We start from the raw sequence: 11,847 nt of genomic DNA, 5'->3' as shown, positions 1-11,847 counted from the left end.
GTCTGACTTTTCCTTGTGTCTAAACTGACATAGTGCACATAAGAATGCAGTAAGAGCCAGTCGTACTAACAGGGCAGATAGATGTCAGCTCACCGGAAGAACAGGAAAGGAGTGAAAATACACTCTCAGATGGCTCCTAGGATCTTCTCTCCTTTTAGTAGTACAGGAAAGACAAACCAAAATGAGTTTTCCTTTTTTCCCTTTTTGAATGCTAGTGTCTTCATATTTGTCTCCATAAATATTCCCTGTTAGAAAACAGCCATGGAAACCCACAATCTGATGGTTTTTGTAAAGCCCTCTCTTTCAGAGCTTTAAATAGTTATGGGTCACAGGGCTATCTGCACATTTGGTCTTAAAGTTCAAGGTAACCTAACATGGTGTACAAAATGAGAGGTGTTAAGATACCGTTATTAAGCTTCTAGGGCTCATCTACACTCACCTGATAACACAGAAGATACCCAGAAGGGCAAATGCTGAAAACTGAATGGGGGTGGGAAATAAAGCTTTCACAGACAGCACTTCTACCACCAACATTTATTTCTGTTAAAGCAGATTATAAATCATCAGTACAAATATATATAACTTACATTTGCTTGTAAGGCCAAAGTTTAAAAGTAAAGTTAAAATGAGATGGTTTTCACAAGTCACCAGAGGCAGAACCTGGACCAGCTGCAGCCTTAACCACAAGGTTTCACAAATCAGTGGAAAAAAAAAACAAAAACAAAAACAAAAACCAGAACTTAAAAAACCTCTAAGATCTATTGACAGACAAACATAAAATGGCTTCCCAGGTAGCCCCAGGATGTAGATATGATTACAGTAAGTTGTCACAGTAGTGTTAGAACCAATAGATTAAGACAAAGAAACTGCAGCAATACATGAAAGGAAAAAACCATACTATATATAATATGTAGTTTGATTCCAATAAAAAACAGTAAATTTTCCCCATGGTTTTCACACCATGACAATACTGTTCGTTCTTTAAAACTACAATATAATGACTTATTGGTTGTGATTGTTGTTGCAATATGCTACTTACAATGAACAGATACAAGAACAAGCTAGAGCCCCTTTTTCCACCCCCCAATATTACTTACAGTAAGAATCAGAGATAAATCAATCTTATGTACAATTTCTTACATCCAACCCCCTTTTTTTTTAACCTTTGGCAAGATTACTTACAACTCATACAGCTTTTAATATCCAACTATTTAAAATATTCTAAATGCATAAAAATAAAGATTTTGGCTTTACTTTATTCTTTACATATAATATTCACTTTGTTACTCAAAATGGAAGCTCAACTTTTCCCACAAACCTAGCTTTTGCTAAGCAGGTGACAATCTCCCACCCATATCCACCCCCCCCACCCCACCCCATTTTTCCCTGAGGGGGAACGTCCAGGACTCGCAGGGCATCAGAAGGACACAAGTACAAAATCTGCCTTCCTCTCTGTGAGATAAGTGATGTTTCTGCAGAACAGGCTTTGGGACTGGGTGCCTGCCTTTGCTCTGTTTGACTTCCAGCTTTCCAAAGTGAGGCAGGAATGTAGAGTGGGGGTGGCTCCAAGATTCCTTTTAAGAACTGCACATTAAATTCTCTGTATGTTTATATCCTCCCCATAATTGCTCCCTCTTTCTGACCCATTTTTGTTTGAAGGGACCTTTGGGATTATCAAAGCAAACTGATCAGAAACAGTTCCCTCTGCTCCCTTTATCCCTCTATCCTAACATACAATTTATCCGCCCCCCACAGGACTGCTTAAAGTTCGATCTCAAATGTCTTCTGTAAATCACTTGAGAAGGGGTTAGTTGGAGAGGGATTAGTGCGCTGCTTTGCCTTGCTCTCTAGTGCTGCCCACTGTGCTTCAAATGGGTCTACCTGCGGAGCAGCTGCGGGAGGCTGCGAGTGCTTGTCCTCTGTAGCCCATTTGCCACCATCGACCCCATTGAAAGCCGCAGAGCCGTTGTGCTGCGCAGGCGGGCTGAAGAAGGGGCTGGTCGTAGCGCTGTTGCTTTCATACTGAGGGAACGTCTGCTGTTTGACAAGACTGGGTGACTGATGGGGATGGGCTGCTGGAGTGTGGCTTGCAGTACCAAAGACGTTGGCTACCATCTGGGAAGGCGTGATTCCAACCACAGGTACGCTCGGGGCTGCATAGGTCATCCCGTTTGCTACAGCATAGGGCTGAGCCGGCAGAAATGCTGGCTGCATGGGTGGCACCACACCCACCGGCACAGGCTGCGGCGCAATGAAGGTGCTGACAGGGAAGGCTGCTGCGGGCTGGGAAGCGGCTGGAGGAGGCTGGAGCAGCGGCTGTGGGGCTGGGGCTGGCTGCTGCTGGGCTCTGACAGTCTTTGAGACCTCTTCCAACCAGCGGTCCGCCTCTGAGGGGGTGCGTCTGTGATTTCCTTGGAAGAGACTTGGTGAGGCTGCACCTGAGGAGGTGCTGCTCCATTCAGCGCCTGGGAAGGAAAGCATGGGGAAGTCACTAGGATTTCCACACCTCACCCTTTTATCAGTTAGAGAGGCTGGAGGAAGTACACATGGACAGACAGGCCTCCTCCCTCCAGGGCTGAAAAACTGCTACCACCAGGGGAAGCATCTTTATGCATCCACTGTATGGTTCTGTTACAGGAAGACATTGGTCAAGAGGGGGTAGAGAAGAGCCTCTTCACTAAAATACAGGCGTGCTTTTTTTTTTTTTTTCTTCAGGGCAGACATCTGAGATTTAGGGCATGCAGGAAAGCTGCCACCTACACTCATAACTTAGTGGCAGTGATCTAGTTCATAACCACTAACCCCACTAGCTGCAGTTAGTATCACTTTCTGAATGTACAGCTCAGGACTGATGGACTGTTAGTACACAAAGCTGTAAGAAACAGGTTTTAAGACTCTTGCTCTGTTTCCTAAATTAAGGCTTTACCCTCTAAGGGATAGTAGTGTAATGGTACTGGGAGTTCAAGACAACATTTGTTTTTCTCTCTCATACACATTGAAGTGAAGTGTGAGCACTCACTACAATATAAATGAACATTTAAGGCAATACATCTAATCAAATTACTATATTATATGTAAACTGTACTTACTATGACTCCTCTGTCTCCACTCTTCTTATATATGAAAAGAGTAATTCAGGCTGTTAACCTCTCCAACTCTTTTGCAATGTTCAACACAGCATTTTAGACTTCAATTAAAATCACCTGGTTTTATAAACTCATCTATTTTCAATGATTAAAAAAAAAAAATCACCATCATTTCCATTCCTCCCAGTTTCAAAACTATCTCCCACCAGCTGAATTCTGGTTTTCCTTCTCTCTTCAGTTTCAAATTCTCTTTCTCTCCCACAGGGCCTTGCCAGGTTTCCAACATGATGAGAAAAGCAACCACGAATGCTAGAGATGGCTCTGCAATTCATGTGTTATTTGGTGCTTTGGAGAAGTGGAAACCATTACTGCTCAGTAGTCCTTAGTGAGCCTGATCCAGTTAAACACCACCTAAAGATCAGTTTACTGTTGTTTTTATGGTGGGAGCTGTTGGCAGCAGAGCTTAGGGCCTCTCTCTTATGGGGGAATGGGTCTGGTACTCTTACAAGGCCAAGCAGAAGCTACTCTTTCACTAGCAAAGTTTCTCTTTTTGAGTTGAGTTTACACCAGGAAACAATGTTAGTTTGACTGTAGCCTTCTAGCACATGTGCCCATGTGGGTACCAGCCATTTAAAGTACCACCTTACATTGTATATAACTGCAGACGAGGACTAGAGGGACAGAGTAAACTTGCTAAACAGAAGAAATGAGCCTCTAAAGCCTTTAAGCGACCAACTTAATCTCTCCTTACATACATTAGTGGAAAGAACGCACAAAAGTTATTTTGGGTACGCACAGATTCTTTTCCCTTCATCCCCAAACATACACTATTTCATTACTTCCTTTTTAAGGACTGGATTTTTCTAAAATGCTGCCAAAATAAGAATCAGTCCAGCTTATAGACCCCAAACCAGTGAGTTCATCGCTTCCCTCCATCCACTCGTGCAAAAGGCTACTACTTCCGGCTTTTGTTCCTGTTCCTTCCACTTGCCATTAAGTGGCACTGACAATCGTCTCGGGGGCTCAATCATGCTTTTGATCCAAGTTCTCATAGCAATGCACCGGATCTACTTCCAGTCTTACCAGCGACCACGGCTGCAGCTCCAGTACTAGCAGCAGGAGCATAAGCCCAAGGATTGGTTTCACGAACTGGCATAGCTGTGGACAGTACAGCAGCCTGGGATGGTTTAGCAGCAAGCACACAGAAGGCAGAGGCAGTGCCATTAACTAAAATGGGAGCAGACAACATCAGTGCAATTAATTCATGCAAGGCATGCACATGACTGGAATATTAGTGGGCCATGTCATACCTATCAACATACAACAATTTTAGACACTTCCACATGACAGCAGTTTGTGTAAGTTAGCCAAACTAGACTGACAGTCAATAAAGCTAGTAAATTCCATTTCACCAAGCCAATGCTTGTTAAAAGAATTGTGGGATGGTGGATTTTTATGTATTTGGTGAGACCTTGAGTTCTGATGACTGAAGTTAAGATAGAGAAGAGATATGGCTCACCAGAAGTTACTGTATGATTAATTTTAGATTCAAAAGAAGAACAGATTTTACATGCAAAGTAACAATAACTACATTTAACAAGGAGAGGTTCTTTTTTCACACAACTTGTATAAAAGCATATCAGTGAAATGAAGATTAGAGGCTGCTATGAGTTCTATAGTTGGCATCTCTCCACCACTTATCTAAGAGTTTGTGTGAAAAGCAGTAATCATGTGGCAGCACAAAATCTCTTCCCTTGTGGGATATGGTTCCTGTGACACACAGTTGGTAAGGTTTTTGCAGTTCAGGAGGCAGAATGTTAAAATAGTCAAGGCCAGTCCCTTTTAGAGGTAACTATCATGTGGTAGGTACACAAACTTTTTGTTAAAAACAAAACCACAGAAAAACTAAACAGACAAGATGAATAAAGCAGGCTGCATTCCCCCAAAATATGATAACAGGACTTGCACAAAGAAATTAAGACCATGTGTTACTGGAAAGCAACATTATGTGCATTCAAGCCTCAACCAGCATGACCACGGCACGCAAAGAACTCACAAACCTTGAAAGGCAGGAGACTGTGGTGCGACTACTGTCACTGGTTTTGTCATGGGGGCCGAAGAGAAAGGATCTTCTGATGGTGTGCTGAAAGCACTGGTGATCTGAGAGCACAGAGCACTAATGCTGTCCGTTTCCCCTTCTACCTCGGGGACTAAAATGTAAATAAAATTCATTAAATTGGAAGTTTAAAGGATAAAGAAACAATTTACAAATACCAATGTGAAACTGAAATATAATTAGTTCCTCTCTTATGTCCTAGATGTTCCTGCTACTGATTTGCATGACAGCTTTTTTTTTTTTAAATTACTGTTGAAGACCTGACCTGAAGTAGAACACCACACTAGTGTATTTTGTGACCAAGTCAAGAGGGTAAGGAGATCAGCGATCCAGATTTCAAGTCGGTTATTACTGCTTCTCTGTGTTAATGCAAGAGGATGTTCACTTCAGAAAATAAAAGGGATTTCTATAGCTTTAGCAGAGATCTAAATCTTTCAGTATTAAAGTGCTAAACATATCAAGGATTTGGCACTAAGATTTGGCACTCTACAAAACGAACATACTTATGATAGATTTAAGTGTTCCAACAACATGCTTCCACAGTAAGTAAGTAGATGATGAAGTTTAAACGTGCTGACAGCAATGCACAGTGGCAAGTTAAGTCTAGAGTTAGAACGTTGATTGCTCCAGTTCAGTGGGAGCTGAAATCCTTCGCTCCTGTGGTGGAATTATCAGAAGCAAAAGCTGAATGCTCAAATAAAATGGACACTCAGTTTTAAACCAGGTATCAGCATAACACGGATAAAGTAACATCTGGTGTAAAACTGCCGACTTACCAGATGTTCTCATTATTACTAACTGCACTGCTTTCCAAAAGTACTGATCATCAGTTCTTTATTGCACAGAACTGACGTGAGCAGGCATAATTAAGCACAAATAGTATAAAAACCAGAAGATATCTGGACACAACATGCACCATACCTAAAATTCAGGGGGAGGCATGCCCTAAAATTGATTCTTTGAGGGATATTCCAATACAGCGCATGTGGCGTGACAGTAAGCAGCACTGGCAGCGGCATACACGGGAACATGCATCAGAAATGTTCTGAATCATTAAAAACTCAGCTTGCAGTGTGCTCAGGGAGTATCACTAGTGAGCAACGCACTATTACAGTAAAACTGACAAACTCAGTGCTGGTCTTAAAGCACAGGTCACCAAACAAGGATTATAAGTCAGACTAAGTATTTCTGTTGGTTTTTGCCTTTGCCACAGTAATTTTTACTTTAAAGCTTAGAACCCTAAAACTAGCTCTGTTGCCAAGTACAGCTGGCCTGCAGGATAACCTAGCTAAGGGGATTCTAGGACATTATGCAAGTACTGAGCACCCCAGGTTTTTATGTTGGGATGACTCTAGAAAACCCCACTACCATCCTGTGAAAACTGTACCACACATTACTGATTCAGCCGGCTGTACCACCTAAACAGTAAAGTTTCTTTTAATGCAAGGTGAAAAGCCATTTCATTGCTCTCAGAAAAGAGGAATTCAGATAGGTGGAAAGACAGACTGTGGAAAAGCATCACATCATCCCATGACAAGTGGTTAAGGCCTTGAAGGGATGTGTCTCTCCAGATGCCCTGGCATTAAGTGGAGGAACTGGTTCAGTGACTCAGAGGGAAGAGCCAGCATCTACTAATTCACCAACACCCATTCCTGGAGCACTTCAAGCTGTGCTCCAATATTTCAGATAGTGATTAGAACTGTTTGTCTTCTGCATGTGAATACTGCATTTGAAATTCTTGCCTATTTCCCAAAGCAGAAGTTCTCTAACGTGGTGGTTTTTGTTCATGAGAAATGATCCACATGAGGCAGGAAGAAAGATTTACTAGAAAATAAGGAGTTATTTGAAGCCACAGAGAAGGAAAGGAGGAAGAGACAATTTAAGGTAATGTTTCACTGAAACCATTTGGTTTTACCTGAGTTTTTCATGGGGAAATCGGTCTTCCTTTGCACTGTTGAAGGCAGCTCATTTATTCGCAAAGACAACTGGCGTTTAAAAGGAGACATCTTTTGGCTAAGGGCAGGGAAGCCCCTGAAAGACCCTTGCCTGGCAAGCTGTTCTATAGGGGCATGCCTCCGTGGAATAGCATGGGGATTGCTCATTTCTTTATCCAGAGAGGCAGCAACTTCAGCAGTAGGAGAGGTTGGTGAGCCAGAAGAGGGGGCAGTATTGTTTGGTGCAGCACTTGGTGCTACTGTTTTCACTTCTGTTTCAACTGCTGGAGGAAATAGGGTGAGGTTAGAAGAGTAAAGCAAAGTAGTGTTCAACTGCCTGCCCCTACTCCCATTTGTTTTGAAAAGAGAAACTGCAGGAATTTCCATCACTAGTACTCTTCCAAACGAGTTTCTAATACCACAGCAGAAAAATCATTTCTGTATACTTTCGTCTTCACCATGTCACTTCACATGCATCCAGTCTCCAAAGCAAAGCTTACTAAGGCTAGCCACTTCATAGAAATGATGGCCTCATGTATGTATTCTAGCTATTCCTGAGACTCCAGCTCTAGAAATACCTGCAATTCCTTTATGGTTAAGACTGAAAAGTGCATTGCATGTTTGAGACCTTTACTTTGCCTCACACAGAACTATGGCCAAAATATTACTTACAAACTGTATGAAGAGACTTAGGGTGGCATAGCTCAGAAGCAGCAGGGAACAGAACCCAGCTCTAGGACCTTCTTTTAAAAGCCACCCTCCTAGCTCTGCAGAATCAGCAGCAGCAGCCAAACACACTGCACAAGCTTCAGCAGGCCGAAGGCAGCAGCAGCACTTCCCAGGTCAGGCCGCATTCAGCGCTCGAGATGCAGCTCCCCAGCTCCTCCAGGAAATACAGACAGATGGAACCGTGCTGCAAGGTAGATCCAGCCTCCGAGCTGACAGGCCTTGCTAACACCAGGCACATTTACAGGGCATTCCTGTGTTACTTCTTTAATTGAATTTAGCTGTAATGTTACCACCCAATCACTAGTTAGCTGCACTGGAAGCTCCTCCAACTTAAAGTCAGGTGCTTCATTCTGCAGAGTTTTGCATAGCACCACAATGTAGGATTAAGCCTAGTTTAAATGATGACGCTTATGATTAGAATAGCACAGGGATTTTTCCATCTCTAGGAAAACTTGCTCTCAGTCATGACCTAATTGGCTTTGGGGGCAATAAACAAAAAAAATTTCCTTACAAGTGGCAAATGTTTCACTATGAGAACAATGAGCCACTGGAATAATCTCCCCAGGGAAGTGGTGGATTCCCAACACTGGACACTTCTAAGACTCAGCTGGACAGGGTGCTGGGCCATCTTGTCTAGACCATGCTTTTGCCAAGAAAGGTTGGACCACATGATCCTTGAGGTCCCTTCCAAGCTGGTATTCCATGATTCTATGAAACACAGCTCATCAACGCAGCAGAAGGGGAAATCTCATGATTCTGGTGTGAACTCTTATTTTACCTATATTGCTTTTCAAACGTTTTAGGAAAAACAGTGACTTTTTTTGTTGACACATCAACAGAATAACTAAAAGTCTGGTAAAGAGAGGAGTCACACTAGAGATTTCTGAGGAGCTGGAATGGTAGGAGGAACTAATTATGTTGTCTTGCAAGCTTCAGTACCCATGAGTTGCAGCTGCTCGTTCAAGTGAAACTTTTCCAATCAGTCTTTCTTGGAAAGTATTTCACACACCTTCATTGAGTCAAGACTTTGACTCATGCCCTCAAGTAACAAAGGCCTTGTGTTTAAGCTTCATTTAGCACATTCTAAAACTAAACGTATGGGAACAAGCAGATGGATGATGAAAACGATGATTAAAGTTTTGCAATCGAGTGGCAGCATACAACTTGCTGTGGAACCCTCTGAAACAAAAGTTAAACTCCACTCTAAAGAGGGCTATGAACAATATTTATAATACTTATTTTTTGTTAGCTGTAGAACTCTACTACTTGTAATAAAACTTGGAGTAAGAAGTTCCACTTTCACTTGCATTTCAGAACATTTTGAAATGGTGTTTTAAATGGTTAAGAAGTAAAAAACTAAATCAGTTACTAGTTTTGAATGTAATTAACAGCACAACAGTTATGTGTTTTATGGGGAGGGGGTAGTTGGTTTGGGTTTTTTTTAGAAAGCACACCGTGATTGATCTGTTCTTTCCTCATGCAATATAACTCTACATGTACACTTTGTAACCTGACTTAAAAATCAAAATAAAAATACATTATTTCCTAAGAAAAATGCATATCATTTTCTGTTCATTTACCATAAGCTTTAGACTACTAAAAGGATTACTTCATGTCTGGCAAACTTGTTATATTTTTATAATATTTCTAATAAGGCCTTTTAGTATGGTACCTACGGTGTTCTCTGTCACAAAGCAGGCTGCCAAAACAAAGCAGGAGCAGCTTTCACATATGAAGCCACTTGTACTTTTTCTAGAGATGTGGGAAAACATGCTACAAGTGAATCTGGGAGCATTTTTCATCTTGTGAAGCGACGAGCGTCTGGGAGTAGGATTTGTACATAATGAGGGTTCAAGAGAGGGAATGCTGCAAGGACATTAAGCCTCAGCCCTTGCACAGGCCCCAATTCACCTCAGTGCTCGCTATGGATGATTGTTTAAGTCGCACCCCGTACCTTTAGCATCCGGCATCTGTCTCATAATTTCCTCTCTCTCTGCTTGTTCAGTAGCTGTAGTGACCCTGAATGACCCCTCTCTAGTGAATGTGGTTCTGCTGGCATCAAAGGTGGCAGTCACTCCACACTCCTTCTCTCGCTTCTGCTTTCGCTCCAGGCATGCTGCAAATGCACAGCCCACGGCATGACTCAACCTTTCCCCCTGTACAAGACAACATTGCATCATACAGTGGCTGGAACAGAAACATACGTGTGCTTCAAGCATTGCGAAGTGATAACCTGCCTTTACAAGAGGAATCTAATTAAGGCATTAAAGAGAACAACTGTAATTGGCCACCTTTTGTACGGCTCTAAAATTAAACCTGGTATATAAAGACTCCCAACTACTAATGCTCAAGCAGTGTTCAAGAAGGCCACCCAGAAATGAAAGAGATTGTCGGATAATCTGTTTAGTTCAACTGCTACTGAGATGCTAGTGCGATAACATGCCTGCACTGATCCCTTGCCTCTGGATACATTTGTGCACAAAGAAACTCTTGTGAAGCCATCTTAAGCAGGTGTAAGACCTGAAGGACAGATAAGTGCTATTTTCAGATGGAGAAAGTTTACAGAGGGCTCAGAGAGAAGCTACCCTTGTGTGCAAGTGTGAAAATTAAAAGTACAATGGTGACTACTTACACCTCTTAACAGCCCTGACCAAATGCAGGAGTTAGCATGAAGAGTGCCTTCTGAAAAGCACTTCCATTATTAACCAGTGAGGTCAAAAGGACCCACTATCCAATAACTGCACTAAGAAAAGGAAGTTCAAGTTGGAGGAAGCCCAGCAATCCAGCTGATACAGTGGCTACAGCTGAGTCAGAGGCACTATTACTACCAGTAGCTCATCTCATCTTATGATCAGTAAGTGAATTGACCTGTTATTCACAGAGGAAAATAGAAATGCTCCAGCTCTAACATAAGTTTATCTGGGAATTTCTAACTTCATTGTTTCACTTTAAAGAAAAATGACAAATTGTCAAGTACAATTGCTCTGAACATGCAGCTATGTGGAGTTCACACAATGAATTTGCATGAGATTTCAAGCACTTTGTATAATATAAGCCGGATTCAACAAAAAGCAGAAAGAAGAAAAGGCCAGATCAGGGAGTTAAATACCTAAGTCTAAACAGCAAGAGACTGATAGAGGTAACTTACTTTCAAACCTTCTACTAGAAAAATCTCTATCACTTTGAAGCAAACAGGATGCTAATTTAATTCAGTTTAGCTCCATCCCTTAACATTCAGATGACTTTTCATTCAAGATAACATTCGCATACAAGAGGCTGCATTCATAACCAGTCTGTATTTACTCACTATGACTGCAACCTGGAAAAAACTGTCATTGCTGTTTCAGTTTTTGGCTGTATACATTTTCAGATGAGAATATCTTCTGTCTATTTTTAGAAGAGTAGCTCCCTTCTGCTAGAGATATCTGAGGCTGACTGCATTCCTTTTATACACATGCTGGGCACCATTTCTCTCCACAAGACAACATCACAGAGGGATGGCAAATAATTCAGATAAAAAGATTTAGAACTGAAATGGTTTTCAAGGACTAAGTAATATTTTAGCTGGAGTCAAAACATAGTGCAGTATTCTAGGTAGCTAATTTTTCAAAGCATAACTTCCAGCTAGGAGCCAAAAGAGTTGGACACACACCATATTAAACTTACCGTGTCCTTTACAGCCATAAAGCAGTGGCATATCCAGCGTCTCGTTGTGCCATCTCGACAGATGTATGAGAATGCCCGGTCAAAGTTCCTGTCTGGTGCGCAGAAAGAAACCTTCTCTATTGTCTGATCAACTATAAGATCCTAGAAGGAAAAAATCCCCCCCACAAGACAAGAAATGTGAGGAAATATGGAGAAACACTTGAACAAGCCATTTTCAGTGTTAACTGCAAGAAGACAGTTATACTAAAAAGAGGATAACCCGATGCGGCTATAATTACCTGTCAATGAATTCACCATTCGGAATCTCTTCCCAATG

The 11,847-nt window shown here is 41.8% G+C and overlaps 1 protein-coding gene across 13 annotated transcripts in view; it reads right to left on the bottom strand.

The window, feature by feature from the left end:
* Positions 1-519: 519 nt before the first annotated feature.
* Positions 520-11,847, bottom strand: part of NUMB (NUMB endocytic adaptor protein) — a 97,861-nt gene continuing 86,533 nt past the window's right edge. For 4 of the 13 annotated variants that reach the window (XM_074867925.1, XM_074867924.1, XM_074867927.1 and 1 more), the window contains 6 exons: positions 11,532-11,672; positions 9,820-10,021; positions 7,118-7,420; positions 5,147-5,296; positions 4,170-4,313; positions 520-2,465 (listed from right to left, as the gene is read on the bottom strand). In XM_074867925.1, coding sequence (XP_074724026.1) covers positions 1,762-2,465; positions 4,170-4,313; positions 5,147-5,296; positions 7,118-7,420; positions 9,820-10,021; positions 11,532-11,672 — 1,644 coding nt within the window. In that variant the 3' untranslated portion in view covers positions 520-1,761. The remainder of the gene's footprint in view (positions 2,466-4,169; positions 4,314-5,146; positions 5,297-7,117; positions 7,421-9,819; positions 10,022-11,531; positions 11,673-11,847) is intronic. The other 9 variants (XM_074867931.1, XM_074867933.1, XM_074867934.1 and 6 more) reach the window with 5 other exon arrangements.

The sequence above is a fragment of the Strix uralensis genome, chromosome 4 (assembly GCF_047716275.1).
Source record: "Strix uralensis isolate ZFMK-TIS-50842 chromosome 4, bStrUra1, whole genome shotgun sequence".
In the NCBI taxonomy this organism is placed as follows: domain Eukaryota; kingdom Metazoa; phylum Chordata; class Aves; order Strigiformes; family Strigidae; genus Strix; species Strix uralensis.
This window is presented reverse-complemented; position numbering and strand designations above follow the sequence as displayed.